Here is a 24,197-nt window from a genome sequence, read left to right on the forward strand (position 1 = left end):
CCTGCGAGCCCCCCGGCCCTTCCCTCCTCACTGGCTCACCCATGCACTCTGTTCTAGCTCAGCGACTTTCCTGACTTCCCCCTCACCACCTCAGGTTCCCTTTCCTTTTCTACAGACCAAAAGTCACGTTTCTTTCATTTTTATCTTCTACAGTTAATGAAACTGGACCCCAGCTTTTTAAATCTCATCTCATTACCCCAAATAAATAAATCCCCAAATAAATCCTCTGGGTAAATCTACCCCCTCCAGGGTTGTGTTACCAGAGTGTGATGATTTTTCCCCTCCGGCTATTCTTGTGGCTTCTAGAACCCTTTCACCGATTGTCGTGGAATCAGTACAACACATCAGGGGAAATGTCTATGATTCTAAGATGTCCAAATGCATTATGCGTGTCCTTCTGCCTTAGGATCTTGGGTTTACATTCTGAAGGCCTTTGGAAGTTCAAATATAGGATTCCTGCCACAGTAAACACCCTCACTGGTACTCATAACTACATTCCTTATAAGACTATAGAACCTTGAAATAATTATACTTAGGATTTGTCTCAGCTGTGTAAGTCAAAGACCTTTATTTTTGGGTTCTTTTTAGACAAAGCTCTTATAAGAATCAGAGATGAAAGATCACACACAAATCACATTTCTCCTTCAAGAACAAAAGTTACAGATTCAGTAATTTTTAAAAACCCATTTTTCGAGGCCCAGATAGCTGGGAAAATGCTACTGGGGGTTTTCTGGTCTACCACAGAATGTTCCAGATCAATTAGAGGGATACTGCCCATCTTGGCTGCATTATTTCCCAGCATGAGAAACACAGCCTTGTTTTATAGAACATGCTGATTTCAGAAAACTGGCAGTAACTGGCTTTGAAGGAAAGTTGGTTCAGCCAGAGTTGCAGTTGTACACACCCCTGAAGTGCTGGCTCAGTGAATGACTCATATCTTCACCAGCCAGATCTCATTGCGACGTCCGTAGGGCTTCATGGGAGGGTCATACCCAGTGCAGAAGTAGATGTCACTCCGGTAGGTGACTGTGCCCTCCAGGGCTGTGCGCAGCTGGGTGGCTTGAGCTATGTAGTCGGCTTCCTTGGCATAACCCCCAAACTGCCTGAGGATACAAGAGCAAGGGGCTGGTTAAGAAAGGACATGGTCTCCGAGAGAGGGAGGCTCTTTCAAAAGAGAAGTAACTCACCACGCTTATTATGACAAGCATGCTATAGTGGGAAGATTGTGGATCTGTCACCGCTAGACAGGCAGATTTGACCTCTTTGAGCCTCAGATCCTCATTTGTAAAACTGAAATGTTTCCTTTTTCTTTCAAGGTTGTTATGAGCATTAAATGCAACAATGGATGTGAGAAACTCTACTGCAGAGCCTGAAATATATTAGTCTCTCACACTAAATGGGAGATTTCCTCTCTGAAATTTCCCGGAGATGGCAGGATGTCCTTTCCCAAGGCCATGGCTTCACCCTTTCTCCAGCTCCCTCTACTGCCCCAACTGCTCTTCTTTGCCTTTCTCTCTGTAGTGGGGGAAGGAGGAAAGAAAAAGGGAAGTCAGGGTGGAGCTGCAGCTAACTTTTATCCTACAGCACAGCAATTCTAATGGGAGAGCACATCAGAGCAGTGACAAGTTGCAGTTTTGTTCAAAAACAGAGCAACCAAAGGCAGGGACCTGAGGAAGCCCTGGGAGGGCCGTTTGCAAGCTTTAAGCATGGCCCAAATAAAGAAATCACTTCTAACGAATCCCTTCTCCTGCTCCAATCATGAAAGCCTTCCTTTTCTAGTAATTAAAGAGACTTTTCCTAAATCAGGCTTTTCTCCTGATGGGAGAAGGGGGGTGACAAGGAAGCAATAAGGCCTCTCTTTTCAAGATTATTATTCTCCCCTTACGTCATCTGCCTATGCTCCAAAATTCATCCTGTGGCCTACTCTAAATATACCACTCTAAATCTGTGTTGCACTAACATCTTTATTAGAGTCAAATACATTCCCATTTCTAATGAGCTTTATGACTCAGAAATCTGAATCTGCATCAGGCCAAGATTAGGCCAGATGCATTATTTTTGGTGGGGTTCTCTGACTCACGCTTTGCTCTTTTATAAGTGGTTAGTCATGCTCAGCAAGCATTCAGCACGTTGATTACAGGGTTATTGACGTGAAAACACCCAGGATTTCATCTTTAAGAGATTGGTTATTATAATGTCTAGACAACAGCCACAGAATATGGACAGAGCTGAGACCGATGTGGAATAGAGGAGACTTGGCTCTTCAAATATATCGAAGAAAAATTATAAGGCAGATGAAGAAAAATTGAGCTCTAGCTTCACTGAGGCTCCAATGAGAGGAAAATGGGTTAGTAGACAGAGGATGAACATTAAGGAAGCATTTTTCTGGCAATAAAAGCCTCCCAGGCACTGGAATTATTTACAAAGCATGTCTGCAGACTGAGAGCCACCTGTCTGAAAAGAATAAGATGCTGGATGCTTGAGTAGGTATTGAGTGCTCTCTGTAGCCCCTCTCATGCTGTGATACTAAATTGCTCTCTTGTGAAAATGGATGATGTTGGCTCTTTAAGCTACTGGTTTTTGGAAACATGTGAAGGAGTGGTTCTCCACTATCTTCATTCATCAGTCGGAGGCAAGATGTCCAGTGGTGTGCTTAGCTCCTACCTCTGCCGCTTCCTGGGCTTTGCCAAACGTTTTAATTTCTCTAATCTCTAGGTTCTTCATCTGTTAAACAGGGATGATAGCATCAATCTCAGAAGGCTGTTGTAAAGGTTAAAGGAGAAAAAACTGCAAACTGCTCAGCCCGGTGTGCCTCACATATAGTAAAGTTACATGAGATAGTAGCTATTATTGTTATTTCACAGTTGCTTCAGATTAGCCATTAAATTCCCTGACTCCTGAGGTGAGGGACATGATGGTAATCTACAGTAGTGTCATGAACACAGGAAGAGAGCCTAATAATAAATAGCTGGCTCAATTAGCAATCTCACCTTCTCAATTAGGTCTAATCTCAAAATCCTCTCCCCTTTCCCTTTCTTCTTCCTTTGATCTACTTTTTCTTTAGCTATTGTGTTCATTGTTTCTGATCTGAGTTCCTGGTAGAATATAGGCTCCATGAGGGCAGGGATCTTTGTCACTTTTTGCCTGCTGGTGTACCCTGAGCACCTAACACCGTGCCTGACTCATATTGGGTCATTTGGGACAGGGCTAATGAATAATTCTGGGATAAATGATAAAAGTCACTATCTGCAGGATAATAGACCTAAAGGAGATAGTACTTAAGTCTGTTTGCCCCCATGTTCACGCACTCATATAAACACTTGAAACACACAGTAAGGGGACAGTCGTGGGAATTTAAACAGGAAAAATGGATTGATTGGAGCTTTATTGCGAAGGGCCTTGAATGCCACTCTAAGGACTCTGAACCTGATCCTAGATGGATTTATGAAGGGGTTTTAAAGTAAGGGACTGACACGATCAGATTGTATTTTGAAGAGATACCTCTGGTGGCAGTGGCACAATGGGGAAAATGGAGTCACTGGAGGCCAGGACCAGCCAAGTGTGAGATAACGAAGGCCCAGACAAAGGCAAAATTGAGAGGTGGCTGGACATGGAGGGAAGGCTGGGGAGAGGGAGAGTTGGGGGTTCTCCAGGACTTCCAGTTAAGCCTCCGGAGGGACTGATGCCACTAGCCAGATTAGGGGTTCTGGGCTGAAGAGTCACTTTGGACAGGAGGGGTGGGGAAGGTTAATAATTTGGTTTGGGGCATGCTGATATAAAGTTGCCTCTATGAAAGACATTCATGAACAATATTGTGTGCCTAAGTGTGTGTCGGCACTGTGAAAATCTCCTTAGACTTGGGAAAGAATTGAAGTCAGATTTACCGATTTGGGAAAGAGATCAGTCTAACGACAGAAATTGGGGAGTCATCAACTCTACCGTGTTTCACCGAAAATAAGACCTAGCTATACCATCAGCTCTAATGTGTCTTTTGGAGCAAAAATTAATATAAGACCTGGTCTTATTTTAATATAAGACCCGGTCTAATACAATATATAATATAATATATATTAATTTTGGGGGTCTTATATTAATTTTTGCTCCAAAAGATGCATTAGAGCTGATGGTCTGGCTAGGTCTTATTTTCGGGGAAACACGGTAGGGGCTGGCTAATATCGTGACAAAGAGGGAGACCAGCCATAGACGGTGAGCAAACAGAATCAGTCAGTAGACTGCTTGTGGGTATCCTAGTCTCCACGTAGTCAGCGAGGAGGAGGACTTGGCAAAGGATCCTCAGAAGGAGTCGTCTGAGAAGTATAAGGAGATCAACAGCGATACAGAGAATGTCATCATTCCAGGATTCATGACTGGAAAAAAACCCCCAACTGTTTATATTCCCAGGCTGACTGAGATGCTGGTGATGAATATAAAAATTTCCCTGTTGCTTCATCAGGGACGCCTTCTACTAGAAAACAAGCAAAACTGGGTGGGCTATGGAACAGACACATGTGTTCTCCCTACTAGCAGTCTAACCAACTTACCCTCACCCAATCACATGACAGCACAAACAAGCCTGAAGACCAAACCCTACCAGGCATATAACCCTGACATATGAAGGAAGCCCAGCTTTGGCTGCCTCGCTTGTGTTCTGGGACAAGCTGCCTCATCTTTCCCCGCCTCAGCTTCCACGCTGGACCCAGAGGATAACGACCTAGTGCCCACAGCTTTCCAAATTCACGAGCACGTGTGAGTGCGAGTTAAGGAATGCTCTTAAAGCGTGCCTTGAGCTTCTCAAAGGAAATAAACATGAAGTCTATACATTATTGTTGTGAGCCTGTTAACAAGTTTCTAAGTGTCCATCTTCAAAGAATCTCTCCTCCGGGGCACTGTGTTTTATCTCACCCAACGTCAGAGCTCAACATTCCTAACAAAGATTTTTGGTAACCATGGGAACCAAGGAAGGACAAACTTGCCTTGGATTCCAGAAATACAAAAGAGACTGACTAAAAAGGGCTGGAAGAGTTGTGGGTGGTGGATGACGCAGGCATCAGTGAAGCAAGTTAACAGAGGTTTCGGTCCAAGGGGGCCCCTAACGTGTTATCTTTCAGGGAGTGTGTGGTTCAGGCAGGCAGTGAGGAAAAAAAAAGAAACGGACTGACTGTGAGCCTGATCACCCAACTTGAACAATCAACAAGTCAACACAGATTGGTGCAGAGTCTGCTATGTACGTAGCTCAGAGCGAGGCCAGAGAAGTGTAAGACCAGGACAATCTCCTGTCAGGAGGAAAGAGGCTTAGCACTGGAAGGCATTTCCCTCCATCAGGTTGAACCACGCTTACGGAGTTGAGCATCGCTGTGCACAGAACACAAGCCAGACACCTCAGAGCAGTAAAAATGATAAAAACGTCTTTCTACCCTTGTGAGGGTAGTGGTCAGGACAGAAAGACACAGAAAGGTGATAGCAGGTGGAAGGCACGACAATGGAGGTAAAAGGTACAAACAGAATGCTCTGGGGGGGGGGGCAATAGGGAATGATTGGTTCTGACTTCGAACACGAAGGGAAGGCATTATGGAGGACGTGCTATTAAGCAATTATTTATTGAGCATCTCTTCTTGTTGCGGGCAATGAATAATATGACAAAGATTCCTGTCTTCCCAGAGTTTCCAGCAAGCAGAGACTAGGGAGGGGGTTTGAGAGGGGCTGAGTGAGTGGGAGTGGAGGTATGGAAGTGGATGCTGTATGTGTCTTGGGGGGCGGCATTGGGAGGTGGGGGTGAGATGCTCCAAGATCAGGTGGACAGGGGAATGGGCTATGTTGTGGAGTGGCAGTAAATGCCACGGCAGGGCATTTTTTACTGGGCTTCACTGCCTGGTTAAACATTTGGGGACCCACCCCGAAATTTACCTATCCCCCTACCTCCTGGGCAAGGAGCATTTTGTTACTGGCTTGGACGTTGGTCCCAGCCCTGATGTGTGCCTCGATCAGAGACAGGCCGAGGCCCACAACCAGAGCTGAGCAGCAGGGGAAGTGGTATGATTGGTCCTGTGCTTTCGGGCTGGCTGTGACAAAAGGACAACTTAGAGGGGCAGAGGTGGAAGAACTAGACACAGTCAGGAGCCTAAGACAGTCGTTCAGGTGAGAGGGGATGAAGACCTGTGGCACTCCAGATGGAAGGGAAAGGGCAGCGAGGAGGTGCCAGGACTTGCCTCTAATCAGATGTGGAAGGTGAAGGAGCCAGGATGACATTTGAACAGGGCGGGTAGGAGATGGAGGGCACCTTTGGTAAGAGAGGGAACACAGAGGATCAGATTGGGGGAAGAACTCTGAGTTCCATGCCCCCCCCCCCCCCCCGCCAGCTAGAAATGTTAAGGCTGGTGTTTGGGAGAAAAGGCAGCACTAGCCCTGCTGACATGGGCTCATCCACCCAGATACGGTGACTGAAGCCCATTCCACTTTGTACAAGACTGGTGGGACCCCTGACCAGTGGTGGGGGGAAATGAAAGGTGATAATCAGGATTTAGAGAGAGAATCTTATCATTGGCAGGGCTCATAGAGGTGAGGTGGCTTACATATCAGAGGTACTCAATAATAAAACACTTGTCAAATCGAACCGAACTTCCCACTTAGTACAAACATTACAGAGCATAACTGTCGTACGATGGTACTTGGATTTCTCCAGGGCAAGGACTTTTCATTACCTCATCATCTGTCTATTTTACTATTATACACCTTATGCCAGAATATTTTTGTTTTTGAGTAGACATATGCTTCCCTATAATTTCAATCCACAGACACCAGTCCTTATCTCTGGAACAACATAGTCCTGAAATATCTTGAGACATTTGGGTTTTGTGTATTTCCCCCACTCGGATGTTTCTCCCACTTTAAGGAACAGGCACTTTGCTCGGTCCCTGCTATATTTTCAGCACCTAAAACAATTTCTGGTACAGAGTAAGTGAAAAATGAATATGTGATTTTTCTGAATGAATGAATGTGTAAATGCCCTCGCCTTAGTCTTCATGATGAATCTGATGAATGATAAGACATTCAAGGGAGCAGGACAGAGGTCAGGTTGTAGAGTTACTGATGTAAGCATGACAGTTAAAGCTATCGGAGGGGATCAAGATTTTTAGGGAAGAGATCAAAAAAGGAGAAGTGCAGAGGAGGCATGGCTCAAGATCCTGGACCCTCACAACAACACGTTACAAGATGAGAAAAACTAAAGCTTAGAAAACCCAGAGTTATAAAACTTATTAGACTTGAGGCTTGGACTCAAGTGTATCTGTAGTAACTTAAGCTTTTCGTTGTTAATTCTAAGAAAACTTGATCTAATTCTCAGAGGGAGGTGAAGTCAAGAAGTAGAGGACATTTACTGAGTGTGTGTCTCACGTTTAGCGTTGTGTAGGCATTTACAGATCTCATATTTCATCCTCACAACAACCTATGGGCTCAGTAATCTTACCCCCATCTTAAAGATGAGGAAACTGAGGCACATAGAAGCTCAATAACAAGCCAGAGGTTCTAGCCATTAAGTAGTAGAGCTGGGACTGAGCATAGGAGCATAGGTCGCTCTGACAATGAAGTGAGTGTTCCCAACTCTTTCCTTTATACCCAGACATTTCATTCACATTGTGAAAATTTCTTTAAAACCATCAGATCTTCCCTGCTGTTGGTCTCCATTGAGAAGCCAGTGTTGAACTGCGCAGAGGAGGCTGGGCTATAACCCAAGTGGTCTTTATAGAACACAGGGGGAGGACAGGGTACTGGAATGTGGCCACTCACCTACGTGTGAGGATAATTCTACCACCTCTTGTGAAAATGAAAAATATGCTGCTAGTGTTATTTTCTTGTAACCTTCTATTCATTTAAAAAAACACTTGTAATTAATACTGTGAATAAATGTATAATTCCTTTGTGGACATCCTTCACAGGGTCACAGAAAAGAAAGACTGAATTAAGAATGCAAGACTTTCCTTTTAGAATTAATGTTTTCATCTAATGCGCTACTGGAAATAGTGCTTTTGCCTTCTACCTCATTCACGCTGTCTTCCACAGTGAGGTGCTTTTAAATGCACATTTGACTGTGTAGTGACACCAAGTGGCTAGTTGAGGAATATGCTAATTTAGGACCATACTTCAGGTTAAAAAAAAATTCACTGAGCCAATCTGGACACTATATTTGTCATTTTCATCTGTTTAGATTTCAGAAAATTAAAAGAGAAATTCCACAGACCTGGCTTTGATAGCACCTTTTAGTAGATACCCTTTTCCACCATAAGGAACCAGTGTTCCTTAGAGAAATGGCTAATTCCAGCTATAGAGTGAGAAATGTCAAGATATGCTTGAAACACACCAGAAAGCAAGAAAGCAACTGTAGACTACTAGAGTCATGTCAAAAGACTAAGAAACCAACTTGAAAAGCCTCCAATTAGCCAAAGATGGGACAATTTGAACATCAATAAGAATAATAACTGCAAAGAACCAAAATGTACCAATTATGTTTAGATTCAGATGTTTATATTGATACTCAAAAAAAACAGATCACTCTCTCTCTCTCTCTCTCTCTCTCTCTCTCTGGCCCTCGTGCTCTCTGGCCCTCGCTCTCTCCCCCTTTTCTCTCTTTTTCTCTCTCTCTCTCTCTTCCCCTTACCCCCTATCCCTCCCCCACCTTGGCTAGGCCCATTCTCTTCCCTGAGAATGTGTCACTAATAAATCCTGCTTGCATATTAAAAACAAACAAACAAACAAACAAACAAGAGATCAATACTATGTCACCTTTGGAGGATGTTAAAAAATGAAATCATTATTCTGAAAACTGATTAATAATCAGAAGGTATCAAGCTAAAGAGAAGGTATTTTGGTTTTTCTCTATGACTGTATCTCAGGCGGAACCAGATAGCAGATGAGGGGAAATTTCTCTTTATCAAAATATTCCAGCTAATAAATGAAGAAGGAAAAATAGAGGACATTATCATTTTACAACCTCTAATGAAACAGGGCATCTAGGTGACGGCGATCTGTGGTCACTAACATCACAGCAACAGCGGCAAGCAGACGTGACACGCCCCCGATGGACGAATACAACACCAGCTAGGAAATATCGTTGCACGAAACCCTCAAACCTGAATCTGATCATGTTTCTAGTTCCAACTACTAATTTACAGGCACTACAGGGGGCAGAGGAACATGTTGAAAAGCCACAGAAAGGCAATCAGAAAAAATTCAGACTGTGGGAAACAATAGGACAAATGACCCATAAGTAGCAAGAAAACAAAGGAAAAGGTGTGGTGGTGAGGAAAGCTACGGATTAATAAAATCTCAAAGGATGTGCCAATCAATATTAATGAATGGAACTTTTTTGGATCCAGATTCAAACAAACTGTAAAAACAAATTATGAGATAATGGAAGAAATCTGAACACTGGATGTTTTATATCATAACAGTAATGAATTACTGTTAAAAGTTAGTAGGAGTAATAAGCTAGTATTATGATTACGTATTTAAAAAGTCTTCAGTAATCACACTGAGATATTTGGCAATGAAATAATATAATATCTGTAATTCACCTAAAACTAATCCAGGGTAGGGGCTGGGTGGCAGTTGTGAGGGAACGCATGACATTAAATTGGTCTTGAGTTCATTATTATTGAAGGTGAGTAACGGGAACATAGGGTTTCATTATCTTAGTCTCGCTATTTTCTTATAAGCTGCAAAATTTCCATCCTCAAAAGTTAAAAAGAAATGGGAAAAAATTGTACCAACTCATTATCCTGGGTCTGGTAATACAAATGGTTAGAAGCTCCGTTTGCTTGAAGTCTTATGTGAACTAATTTAATCATGTCAACACCTTATTCCTTATGAAATAAGAAGGGGCAAAGGGAAAGAATTATGACTGAAACCTACGACAGGTCCTAAACGTTAAGACATGTATAAATAGTACCTTAGTAAATACGGAAACATACTCTTTAATAAAAATCCTGCAAGGTAGGTTATATTATCAGCACTTAACAGATGGGGAAATTAAGTCTTAAAGTGGCTGAGTAACTTCCTAGACATCATCTTGGGATTCAAACTAAAATATACTTGCTCATTATATTACACCAGGCTGCCTCCCAAGACACAGGTAAGAGAATGGAAAAGATGGAGCAGGAACTAGGTGAGACAGCTGAGACCTAGGATGCGAGATTTAAGGAAGGGCTGACGCTCAGTGCCAATCCTACACTTGGACACACGTGAGAGTGAGTGTCTCCTTACGTTTTGCACCACAGGCCCCTTGCTTCTCCATCCTAGTGCCTGCCCTGGGAAAACACAGTCTTTCATTAGAGTTTGCTTTCTCCGCAGCTTCTGCAGTGAAGGCTGGAAAGTCTGAATGAGGACTAGAGGAGGAGATTTGCAGTCTCTCCACTCCTCGCTGTCCAGCCGCAGTACACTCACGGCCTCCTGGGGCCCCTGGCTCATCTGGCCGAGGACTGCCCAGAGCCGCCAAGCTCACCTCATCAGCAGGTGTTCGCTCCAGAGAAAGCTGCGTTCTCAGGCAGAGAGTTGGAGCAAAATCTCAAAATCTAGCTAAGTTTAGAGGTCCCTAGGAGTGGAAAAAAATTGTCCAGTGCAGGATTATTTGTATATTTATTTTTCATGAGGTTGTTCCAGAGCGGAACTAAACTCCTACCTATCACATAAATAGTATCTTAGTAAACACTGAAACATACTCTTTAACAAGAATCCTGCAAGGTAGGTTGGCACCCATCACACAGTAGGATGTTAACAAGTGGGGGAGTCACTGATTATCTTGAAGAGACTTGGTTTCTGAGAGGCCCAAAGAATAAAAACATAAAACCATTTGTACCTGTTATTCTCTACAATCAAGGGAATATGACCACAAACGAGGCCCTGGAAATAGGACCAGAAATGATAATAGGATGCATGTGTAGTCTGCTCAAAGGACCATAGACCACGAACAACTAAGCGGTGGCAGTCCAGCACTGGCAAATGCCCCCTGCCCTTCTGGCATTCAGGGGGGGAGTGTGAGGTAAACATGTGTAAGCCCCGTATGCTTCTTATGTATTTATGACCCCAAACTACAGCTTGACTTCACTTTTCTCTAAGTTTTCCAGAACCGTGCTGTGGCTAATGTAAATATTTGGCTTAAGCTGAGGGGATATTTTCTATACCCAAGTCAATTTGTCAACTGACAAATGCATATATTCAGATACAATGCAAACGTTTGTGTGCTGTAGGCTGAAGAAACTGAAGTGAGAAATTGTCAGGACTCATTATTTCTTAATCAACAATATAAATTTAGAAAGTGAAAGTAAGAAAACAATCCCATTTACAATTGCATTAAAAAGAATAAAATACCTAGGAATAAATTTAACCAAGGAGGTGAAAGATCTGTACATTGAAAACTGTAAGACATTAATGAAAGAAATTGAAGAAGACACAAATAAATGGAAAGATAATCCATGCTCATGGATTGGAAAAATTAATATTGTTAAAATGTCCATTCTACCCAAAGAAATCTACAGAATCATCCAATCCCTATCACAACTCCAACTGAATTTTTCACAGAAATAGAAAAACAATCTAAAATCTTAAAATTTGTATGAAACCATAAAAGGCCCCGAATAGCCAAGGAAATCTTGAGAAAGAAGAACAAAGCTGGAGGCATCACAGTTCTTGATTTCAAATAATATTACAAAGCTTTTGTAATCAAAACAGTGTGGTATTGGCACAAAAATAGATACACAGATCAATGAAACAGAATAGAATCCAGTTACAAATCCATGTGCATATGGTCAACTAATTTACAACAAGAAGCCAAGGATATATAATAGGGAAAGGATAATCTCTTAAATAAGTGGTGATGGGAAAACTGGATAGCCACATGCAAAAGATTAAAACTGGACCCTTGTCTTATACCATACACAAAATCAACTCAAAATGGATTAAAGACTTGAACTTAAGACCTGAGACCATAAAATTCCTAAGAGAAAACATACTCGATAAGCTCCTTGACATCAGTCTTGGCAATAATTTTTTGCATTTGACGCCAAAAACAAAGGAAACGAAAGCAAAAATAAATAAGTGGGACTACATCAAACTAAAAAGCTTCTGCACAGCAAAGGAAACCATCAACAAAATGAAAAGGCAACCTACTAAATTGGAGGAAATATTTGCATATCTGATAAAGGGTTAAACTGATAAGGGGCAAGTCTGATAAGGGTTTAATATTTGCAAATCTAATAAGGGGTTGATATTCAAATATATAAAGAACTCACATGACAAAAAGCAAATAGCAAAAAGGCCAAACAATCCAATCAAAAAATGGGCAGAGGACCTGAATAGACATTTTCCCAAAAAAGACATACAAATGGCCAACAGGTACATGAAAAGGTGCTCAACATCACTAATCATCAGGGAAATGCAAATCAAAGCCACAGTGAGATATCACCTCACACCTGTTAGAATGACTATTAACAAAAAGACAAAAATAAGTGTTGGCAAGGATGTGGAGAAAAGGGAACACTTGCGCACTATTGATAGGAATATAAATTGGTGCAGTCACTATGGAAAACAGTATGCAAGTTCTTAAAAACATTAAAAATAGAACTACTGTATGATCCAGCAATTCCACTTCTGACTATATATCCAACAGAAATAAAATCACTGTTCATTGCAGCATTATTTACAATAGCCAAGATGTGGAAACAACCTAAAAGTCCGTGTACAGATGAATGGATAAGATGATGTGAGATATATATATGTGTGTATATATACGTATATATGTATATATATATATATATATATATATATATAATGGAATATTATTCAGCCATCAAAAAGGAAATCTTGCCATTGCGACAACATGGATGGACCTTGAGGGCATCATGTTAAGTGAAATGAGCCAGAGAGAGAGAGGCAAATACTGTATGATCTCACTTACATGTGGAATTGAAAAAATGAACTCGTAGATACAGAGAACAGATTGGTAGTTGCCAGAGGTGGGTGGTGGGAAAAGTGGGTGGTGGTCAAAAGCTACAAACTTCCAGCTACACGACAAAGCAGTTCTGGGAACGTAGTGTACAGCAAGGTGGCTACAGTTAACAATACTGTATTGAATATTTGAAAGTTACTATGAGAGTAGACCTTACAAGTTCTCATCTCAAAAAAACAATTTTTGTAACTTTGTCAGGTGATGGGTGCTAACTAAACTTACTGTGGTAATCGTTTCATAATATATACATATATCAAAGCAATATGTTATACGCCTTAAACTAATACAATGTTATATGTCAATTACATCTCAAGAGAACTGAAAAAAAATAAATTTAATGCAAATGCTCACTGCAGATGATTCAAGGAGTGGTTATGGCAACCAAGCGTTACCCTTAGATGCCTAGAGAATGGTCTCCTTACATGGAATAGACAGTGATGCTTTCCCTCTCTTCAATCTTAACGCTGTCGTCACTGGGAACTGGCGGGTTGCTCTGAAACTGGTTTGGAATCCGGAACCAGACTTTCAGTTTCTTCTGTAGGGTGCCATCTTCATCAGGGAACACGGCAAAGGAAATAGGAACTGTCATCCCCATCCCAATTCCTGAAAACAGGAAAACCCATAGAGTGAGGTGGGTATGGAAGACAGAAGTTGCTCAGGCCTGTAGAAAGAAGTCTCACTCTTCTTCCGAGACAATATTTTTTGTTCATGAAATTAATAATAAATATTTGAGGCATTAAAAATATAAAGTCAGACACACAAAACACCTCCAAAAAAAAAAAAAAAACACCTCCAGTTTATAAATATTGGGGTAGGAGTGTAGTGATTCGACTATACACATATATCAAGACCGTTACATATATCAGTATTTAATGATTTCCTATCTAAACATCAATTTTAAGGAAATATCCAAAATACAGAAAAGGCCATAAGTAATAGGATATTCATTGCAGCAGAATTTATAATTGTGAGAAAGTAAATTACAGGCACATGATTCAATGTAAAGTAGCTAGGACTAATTATGCAGAAGAAGACTATTTAGCAACAGTGGAAAATAATTATGAAATAAGTAACAGAAACAGGATATACAATTGCACAAACACTGTGATTACATTTAGAAAGCCTATTAAAAAGCCCTAAAGAAATACATTCAAAAGAAAACAGTTGTACTAGAAAAGATGGATGAGGGGTGATGTTATGCTTTAATGAGTTTTACAATTTTTACACCTATTTTCTTCTAAAAAAATGTTATGACAGTGTTAAGAAGGAAAAGATTTCTTCTTGACCTCCTACTGGTCGACTTATTGTCTGAAGCCTGATTACTTTGGTCCTAGTAAATGGTACTAAGATTAATACCAGTTTCTAACTTTCTAAATGATCAGCTTGAGAACTATCCTAAAAATTAAACATGGTTATTTCTTCTTTCAGCTTGCTTTCTGACCCATTTTGGGTTTGCAGTGACTCCAAAAGTGTAATCTAAATGAGAGAGCTTCACCGTTAAATGCATATTTAAATATAATTTACATGCTACGTAACAAGTACACTGGAACTTCAGGCCCATCGTTTTAAAAATAGGGAGGCAGCCAGTACGGACTGCCAAGCCTTTGGGAGTGGGACAGTCTAAGAATTCTCAGGCCCTTCATTCGTCAGAATGGAGCCGGCGGCCGCCACACTCATCGCTCACTGAGCCTCGGTACCCCGCAGAATGGGGCTGCATCTGGAGATTTCCAGCCTGGGTCAGAGGCTGGCCTTCCCCCTGTAGTTTGGCTTACTGGGGGCACCGTTCACCCAGTCCACCCATTCAAAGACACACTATGCACTGTAAGGTGGAAAAAAAAAACAAAATAAAAAACAAAACAAAACAACAACAACCAAAAACAGAGCGTAGGTCTCCACACCTGGGAGCAAAGCATGCACTCACTGTTACTGAGCAGGGATGCTATTAGGTTGGTGCAGAAGTCATTGCGGTTTAAAAGGTTAAAAATAACTGCAAAAACCGCAATGTCTTTTGCACTAACCTAATACACAGCCAGAGTAGGGTGGGCTGCAGTCATGTGGTCTCCCCGAGCTTCCTTGCCCACGCAGCACAGTGAGTTCACACGCCACTGACACAGGTTGGGACAAGGGCCTCGTGGCCTCTCCCTTGTGTTTTCCGCTCATGAGACCAGGTAAGGCTCGCCTCTGAGATGAGAGCCACGTCCTTCAGGGATGCTCACCCTTGTCGTTGCAGCCTCCCACATACTTCATGACTCTGGGCATTGCTTCTCGCAGAGCCTCATCCACAGGCTTATCTGCCACCTCCACTGTGGCAAACCGCCCGCCTTCACAGCTCCTCTCCTCATAGGACACTTCTTCCTAGAGAACGAGAATACATAATGCTTAAGAGATGGCAATCTGTATTCTGCTAGAAGCAGTAATAGTCAAGTTAGAAGAGGCACAAAGTGCTAAGGAACTTTCTATAATCAGCCTGGGTATGGCGATAGGGTGGGAGAGACAGGCCTGAGTAGGAAGGACCATGAGAAATAGATTCTGGGATTTCTTACAGCTGTATAGACAGCAGAAAAAACTTTGTATGTCCAATATTCTCAGAGATAACCACCCTCCAAAATCACCCAGAACCTCCCCAGAATGCTATAAAAAGAGAATGTTCCCAGTTCTTGGAGATTAAAAATATAACAGAAATAATAAACAATTTAGTACAAAGGTTGGAAGATAAAATTGAAGGAAATCTTCCAGAGTGTCAAGTAGAAAGGCAAAGAAGTAGAAAATAGAAAAGAAAAAACCAGGGGATCAAGCCCGGAGATCCAAGATCTGAATAACAGGAAATCCAGAAAAAGAGAAGAAAACATTGGAAAGGAGGAAACAAAGAAATACAACAACAATCCCACGAAACTCTAAGCCCCTGAGATTAGCCTCGTTCCAGGAGCAGGGCTGCAATTCAAGGAGAATCAGAATCGTTCTGTTCACACTGTGCTCCCAGACGCCATTCCTCTTCCCCAGCTCATATCACTAAATCATATCCCCACTCCCCTGAATGCTCAGCGCCACTGTCACTTCCCCACAATCCCTCCTCCCTGGCGGTGCTCCCTCTCATCATTACTCTCTGTTTTGCTTCTCTGTCCTTAAGTCATCGCCCTTTCCCATACAGACCCATGCATCTCTCCTTCAGCTCCCCCTCCTCTATGGCATTTGAGATCTCAATGACATAATTTTGTATTTCTGAACATATTGTAAGGCAGTGTTTTTCAAACTTTTTAAAAATCACAATACATAACAAGAAATACATTTTACATCATGTTCTATCAGGAACACACATGTGATTGAAACAAAGATTCGCAAGATAATACTTTACCCTTATGGACAGATGCATTCTGATATACTTGCCTTTTCTTTCTATCCAGTTTACTTGAGTGAATTTTATTCTCTCCACTAAAAGTAGAAAAACTTCGTCTATATTGATTTTACTACCCCTGGTTACGGAACACTAGAAGAGTTTGCTCTAAAATCTTTGTGGACAGGAACTATACTACAGAGCTTTTTATGTTAGATGCCGAATACTTATTTAGTAAGGAGCTGCCTCTCTTATTAATGATTATGAAAAACAGAAACATGATAGAGGAACTGTCTGCCCCAGGCTGGTTATACAAACCTTCTTATGACATTATAGATGGAATATTCTTAACTCCCAAGGGGACAAAATGAAACGTTGGAGGAGGGCAGGCTTCTGGGCCTGCATAGTATGAAAAGTACATTACATTTAATATTATAATTTTATATTTAGAATGCAAAAATACCTATTGTTTTTGTAATATAAAATTAAAGGAGAATAGTGAGAAAGGGGCCAGGGAAATCTGAAAGCAAAGGCTGAGGGCCAATTTCATGAACTTCCCTTCACGTGGAGAAGGGGAAATTATACCAGACCAATAATCAAGAGGCTGCAAATTGGCCTTGACCTTGGAGCATCATGCCTACTAATTCTGAAAATTTAGGTTTGAGAGATGGATATTACAAAATTATTCTAGTTCTCCAGGGAGCTGAATTTAAACAGAGTTCTTTCTATTTCTGCAGAAAATAAAGCACCTAAGTTAATACAGTTAACACAACACATTTGATTTTTTTTTTTTTAAATTTTATTGGGGAAGGAGAACAGGACTTTATCGGGGAACAGTGTGTACTTCCAGGCCTTTTTTTTTCCCAAGTCAAGTTGTTGTCCTTTCAATCTTAGTTGTGGAGGGTGCCGTTCAGCTTCAAGTTGTTGTCCTTTCAGTCTTAGTTGTGGAGGGTGCCGTTCAGAAGCTTCAAGTTGTTGTCCTTTCAGTCTTAGTTGTGGAGGACGCAGCTCAGCTCCAGGTCCAGTTGCCATTGCTAGTTGCAGGGGGTGCAGCCCACTATCCCTTGTGGGAGTCGAACCGGCAACCTTGTGGTTGAGAGCCCACTGGCCCATGTGGGAATCTAACTGGCAGCCTTTGGAGTTAGGAGCACAGAGCTCTAACCGCCTGAGCCACTGGGCCGGCCCCAACACATTTGATTTTTCAAATGTAATGTCTTTAAGTGTTTCCTTGTTCCATGTAACACAATCGCCCCGCTTTGCCCTGTCCAGCTAGTTCATGCTCCCAGTCAGTTACTAGATGAGGATTCTGGCCCGTGGCCACAAACACCAATTTACAATATTCAGTGGTAACCCTGGTCAAGTTCAAGTTCTAGACAGAGATCTTGCAAGAATGCTTCTTGCTATGTTATTTGCAAGGTCTTCTGCAAAGTCAGTGTTTTTTTTCCTTACCACTTGGGTGGGTATGCATGTTGATTGTGGAAGCCAGCTTTCTTATTATATGAAAATATTAACAATAATGATAATAATAAACCTGAGTACTTCCTAGGTGTCAGGTATTATTTTAAACATTTTACATGGATTCATTTATTCAATCTCTCCAACAACCCTGTGAAGAAGTAGTGTTTTAATCTTCATGTTCAGATTAATCTGGAGCATAAGAGGTTAAGTAACGTGTCCAAGTTACAGTGGGCAAGTGGTGGAGCCAGGATTCAAACACAGGCAGTCGGGTCCTAGACAGTGTGTGCACAGGCTGGACACAAATCCCATTGTATTAATGGCAGTTATTAATATCAGTCTTGCTCTGAGCATCCACAAGACCCACCCAACTCAACACAGAGAGCTATGTGTCCTCCTCCCTCCCCAAGCAATGCAGAAGGCACCTGATAAGGTCCGCAGCAGGCTGGGCCTCCCTCCCAGATGCCTGCAATCAGTCCTGAACAACTGGTGAGCCCAAACCCGAGCTACAAGGGGCACATATGTGCCATCTATGTGCCCAGGAGAGTGGGCCATGGTTTCTGACCCAGGCTCTTTCTAGGTTAAGAGATAATTTCAGGGAGAGGCTCTCTTCAAAATAATAACACCCTGAATTATTTGTGTGTGTACACACACACACACACACACACATATATAAGGTATACAAGTACCTGTGAATATTTAATTAATTGTCACATAGGCATTGTCATTCTCACTTATAGTTGAGGAATTTCAGGATTCAGAGTGGTTGAGGGGTTAAGTAACTTATTCAAAATTATCTGTAAACTGACAGATTTCATGCCCGACCTAGGGCTGGGTATACTGCTGAACAACTTAAAATTGCTTATCCCATTTAAACTTCAAAACAATCTTACAGGATACGGATTATTATTTTCTTTTATGAATGGCTTCAAAGAGGTTAAGAAAGTTGCCTGTGACTGCATAGCTAGTAAGAACGGAGCTGAGTTCTGACATAATAATATTACTACATTTGTAGGGTGTGTTACTTCACAAAGCATTTTCACGTTTTTTTAAAAATTTAATATTTATAATAACTCTGGGATTAGACAGGAAGGATATTTTTATACCTATTCTAGAGCTGCAGAAACTGAGGTTCATTCAGGTTAAATGATTTGCTTCAGCCTGGTAACAATATCCCATATAGCCCCACATGCCCATCTACTGTTGAGGGAAGATGCTTGTCAGAGAGTTGCGTTTATCCCTCGGGGCATCCAATCTGTGGCAGATGACACTGTATCAGTAAGGGTCTAACTGGAAACAGACTACTAGAGTATTTTGAACAGTGGTAGCTTTCTTCAAGGAATTAGATTTCACAGATAATTAAAGGGCTGAGAAGCCCAAGAAGGGATAGTGAGTCAACCCACAGGTTAGTTAAGTGCCTTAGCAGAGGGAGAGGGAAGGATTATCTGTTACCTGAGCTCAGATACCTGGATCACTTGGTGGAAGTTAGAACCCGAGTGGCCTGTCTAGCAAGAGCCAGAGCCATAGAGTAGCTCCTGGTGCTAGAGACTGACAGGGACGATAAGAGGCAGAAATACCCTGCCTCTTGCGTACCTCCCATCCTCTTACTATCTCCCACTAGTGCCTCCCACTGGTGAACCCTGCTGGGAGCCAGCGGACACTGGAGCTTGGGAAATAGGTGACAGGGGTTAGCCCCCACTCCACACTGAGACACAGAGGGCAGAGCAGGAAATGGGAGAGGAAGGGATCTGAGGGCAAACAGGAGCAGACCAACCCAGACCCACAGCCTGCGTTCGCAATTGTCTGTTAAGCCCCAAAGACCAAGTGAGCTGGATTCCACTATAGAAAGGAAAGCTTTCTGGGAGCTGTTGGTAATAAGCGGACTCTTCAAATGTTAGAGACAATGGGGACCCCAGAGATCATGAGGCTAAACCCACAGACTGACACATGCACAGGCTAGATCTGGCCATGGACAGGTTCTTTGGCTCGCAGTATTTACACACATTTGTAGTCAGTTGCCAACAGTTAAAACCGACTTAGTTGCCCTACTCAAAACCACAGCCTCAATCTTAACACTCCCTATTCCTTCCTCCTCTTCTCTTCACAGCACTGATCATCATCTGACACATAATATATTTGACTTATTGATTTGTTCATTAGCCACTAAAGTGTAAGCTCCATGAAGATAAGAATTTCGTCAGTTTTGTTCATTGCTTTATCCTAGTTGTCTCTACGAGTGCCTGGCACACAGTTGGTACTCAACAGTTACTTGTTGAATGAATGAATTTTAAATTGAGAGATTTCACACAAAGACTCTGGATTGCCTTTCAAATCTGGCAACCCTGGTCACATCACTGCATGGCACCAACGGCCTGGAGCTGTTCCTAGGTAGACGAGTTCCCTCTCTGATTTGCCTCAGTCCCCATCTTGCCTTGTAGTCTAAAACAGCCAAGGTCACTCATTTCCATGATCTGCCTGGCAGCTTGTAAGCATTGGAACATGTTACCCTTGATCAGGGTAAACTGCTCATTCTATAGCTGAGGAAACAGATACCGTGTTTCCCCGAAAATAAGACCTAGCTGGACCATCAGCTCTAAGATATGTCTTTTGGAGCAAAAATTAATATAAGTCCGGGTCTTATTTTACTATAATGTAAGACCCGGTCTTATTTTACTATAAGAAAAATAGTAAAAAAATATTTTAGAAAAGACCCAGTCGTTTCTTATATAAGACCAGGTCTTATATTAATTTTTGCTCCAAAACACACATTAGAACTGATGGTCTGGCTAGGTCTTATTTTTGGGGAAACAGGGTACCACAGACGTAGTGACAGGCCTCTTTCTATAGTTGCTTGAAGGGTCCAGAGTCCAGCTGAGGGTTTTTGTGTGATCGTCACAGAACTAGGTAACCAGAACCTGGCTCCCAGATAACACAGCCCTTTAACAGATGAGGCACTGAGTTGGAAACTGAGTATACAACCAGGAAATGCACAAAGTACCTGTCGGCAAAATGATAATCTAGTGGCAGACTCCTTGTTTTCAGGGTGCAGTCCAATTTGCCTGTGTTAGCACTGACATCAGATACCTGGGAGGAAGGCAGCAGTTATGCCCTCCTCACTTATCCTGACTTCTAGGCACCCAACTCGGGAAGTTCCATTGGCCAATAGCCACCTTACAGCTCTAGGCCTTTGCTGTGCACTCCACATCCCTGGGGCCCTGCTGTGGAAGCTGAGGACACTTCCGCTGTGAAGGCCCATCCTCACCCCCAGGCAGAAGGCATTGCTCCAGCCCCTATGTCCCTCCCCCTGCACATTTACCTCTAAGCAGCACAGATCCTGCTCTTCTATACTCACTCAGTTCACCAGCAGTTGGGAGTTTCTTAAGGACTGCACTTTTTCAGTCCTTTCTACAACCAGTCTATCAGCAAACAAATGTTCAGAATTTTCTAAATATTTAAATGAACAAATGCATTCAACAGGCGCTGTCCATCTCACCAAGCTGGGATTCTCCTCGCCAATCAATGTCGCCTTTGTGCCCTCTCCTTCCAGCAGAGCCCTTTGCCCCACGGCACCGGACCTCTTCCCTCCTTCCCAGTCCAAGCGCTGGGCATTGGAGGGCAGTGCCCACGGCAGGTGCCATAACTCACAATCCGGGGCACATTCCTGTCACATGAGCCCCTCAGAACCTGTGGCGGCCCCGATCCTCGTGCGGTGGGCGCGCAGCCCCCCTCCAGGTCCTCGGCAGCCCTGCGGGCCTACCTTGCCCCCTTTGCTCAGGACCTGCCAAGGCCACGTCTCTACGCTCCCGAACAGCGAGTTCCTGATCATGCCCAACATGATGTCGTGGGGGCGCTCGGGACGCACCAGCGGACGCAGGGCGGCTGGGGCAGCCGGGGTAGCGGGGGGCGACCGGGGGCGACCGGTGACAACCGGGGCTAATCGCAGCTGGCGGCGCGACAGGGGGCGGGAGGGCGGGGCTCCTCGGGCTCCGCCCGGAGGAACGTGGGTCGGTGGGGCGGGCCCGGGGCGGGGCGCGTGCGCTGGGGCCGGCGGGGCGGGTGGGGCGGGCGGGGCGGGGCGGCTTCCCGCTGGGCCCGGCCAGCCGGGTGTCCCTGGGATGGGATTTAGGCAGCGGCGGTGGAGAACCTCGTACCTCGCCTCGCCCCTATTTCTGTTCACTGCTCGCGGGCTCTCTCAAGGACCTGGGCTCCAAACTTCGGAGCCTTCGGACTCCTCGTGTGCTTTTCCGGGACTCCACCCTAAGGCTCTGTCCCCGGGAGGTAGTGCACCTTCCTGGTTCTCTGCTTGGTAGCCCCCCGGTCTCTGGAGGCATCTGCCGCGGCTCCGACAGACACCCACAGATGGTCACCCCTCCTCCCCTACCTCCCGTCCGGACCATTGGAAAAACATCTGAACTAGCTTTCTACTTACCACTTTCTGTCCTCCAATCGGTTATAAGCACAGATTCCGTGTTAATTGTACAAAGCACGGCTTTGGTCACTCACTCCTACTCCAAACCTCCTAGCCAATTTTATTACCATTTACTGAGTGCCTGCTCTCCCTGCCAAGTGTTTTGCAAATGTTATCTCTGCGCACATCACTAGACGTAAATAGTTTATAGCCATTTTACTAAGGAGGAACTCGAGGCTCAAAATAATTAAGTGACTTTCCCGAGGTCAAAAACCAGTGTGCGGCTTGGCCAGGATTTGAATCGGAGACTGTGATGTCAATGCCCATAATGCTTTTGTTGCACCCCGTCGCCCCGACCTATTACCCATCTACCTCTCCCCTCTGTATGTTCCTGCCCCTGGGCCTCACTGATGGAGGCGCCAGGACATCTTCCCCCCTGACTCACCCCTTGAAATCTGACTTCCCTGAACACACAACTTTCATGGTGTCTCCAGGAACATCGTGTAGTCCTTCTATTTGAGCTCACGTACCACTTTCTTTATTCTTTGCATAGGCTGCTTTGAAGCCACATGGAGTGACCTGCTGCTCTGCCTACATCTTCAGAAAGCGTACAATGAACCTGAGCTAGGCAGTGGAAATCAATAATGGTGACACTGACGACTTCTAGTTTTGTGGTAACAGATATTAATTATTAATTACGTATGAAAAAGGTTTACTTTTTAACAAATACGTATTTGTTGATTGCTATAAAATAAATGGCCATTTAATGATTTTATATCTTCTTGACTCTATGATGCCATTGATTATAAGAGGCACTGTTACTTTATGTGCCACCAAGAAAGAAAACCAGTGCTGCCGAGTAAACTAGGACATTCAGTTGATTTGGAAGCATGTAGAGATGTTAAAATGTGAAATAGCATGCAGCTCATAATTCATAAGAGACTGTATGTTGCTTCGTAAGAGTCCATGAGTATTTTTCTTACACCCACGTCTCCTTTATTACAAACTAATCTGTTTAAGGCAAAGATCTATTGTTCTTTAACTTTTTTCTCTCTTGCCATATCTAGGTGGTGCTTAATAACTGCTGAATGATTAACAAGTGTTCTTGATATTAGATCTAATCACCTATTTTAGTAACTGAACTAGGTACAGTGATATATGAGCCTATTACTCAGCCCAAATAGCAAAAACATTTGGGAATCAAAAGACACTGGGTCAGGACCGGCTTGGTGGCTCAGGTGGTTGGAGCGCATCCTCTCAACCACAAGGTTGGCGGTTCGACTCCCGCAAGGGATGGTGGGCTGTGCCCACTGCAACTATTTAGACCTGGAGCTGAGCTGCGCCCTCCACAACTAAGATTGAAAGGACAACAACTTGACTTGGAAAAAAAAGTCCTGGAAGTACACACTGTTCCCCAATAAAGTCCTATTCCCCTTCCCCAATAAAAAAATCTTTAGAAAACAAAAAGACATTGGGTCAGAAGATCTGGATTCCAATCTGACTCTGTCCTACTAGTGTGACTAGTGTCTCTTTAGCAAATTCCTAACCTCTGTAGGCTTCATTTTCTACCTCTGTAATGTTGGGGTAATAATGTCACCTCACAGTACAGTTGGGAGGATTACAGGAGCTCAGACACTTAAAAGCACTGTGTACACTGTTAGGGGCTGGACTCTCTCCACCCCCATGGTCAAGTTGGTTCTGCTACCAAGAACTGAACCCAGCTGCTTCAAGAGCATTTGCATGGATGCATCATTTCAAAGCACAGATTATTAGGGGTTTTCCTTTATCTAAAGACTTTGATATGTTGTGATTTATTTGCAATTTATTTGGTATTTATTTGGTATCCTTTGCAATTTATTAGGTATTATGATTAAATAGTGTGTGTGTGTGTGTGTGTGTGTGTGTGTGCGCTGTGGACAATAGATATTGTATGTATTGTTTATGCAATGGTTTTAAGAATAGAATGTTATGATGAAGCAGAATTTGAGGGCTGGATATGGGCCAGTAAG

At 43.1% G+C, this 24,197-nt stretch overlaps 1 protein-coding gene across 1 annotated transcript; it reads right to left on the minus strand.

Annotated features, from left to right (window-relative positions):
* Positions 1–551: 551 nt before the first annotated feature.
* On the minus strand, positions 552–21,745 carry HEBP1 (heme binding protein 1). Its single transcript, XM_081058876.1, has 4 exons — positions 21,538–21,745; positions 15,211–15,349; positions 13,417–13,597; positions 552–1,103 (listed from the first exon to the last, which is right to left on the minus strand). The coding sequence occupies exons 1-4, from the start codon at positions 21,613–21,615 to the stop codon at positions 932–934; spliced, it is 570 nt and encodes a 189-aa protein (XP_080915002.1). The 5' UTR covers positions 21,616–21,745; the 3' UTR covers positions 552–931.
* Positions 21,746–24,197: the final 2,452 nt, after the last annotated feature.

Source organism: Rhinolophus hipposideros (assembly GCF_964194185.1).
Source record: "Rhinolophus hipposideros genome assembly, chromosome: 9".
NCBI lineage: Eukaryota > Metazoa > Chordata > Mammalia > Chiroptera > Rhinolophidae > Rhinolophus > Rhinolophus hipposideros.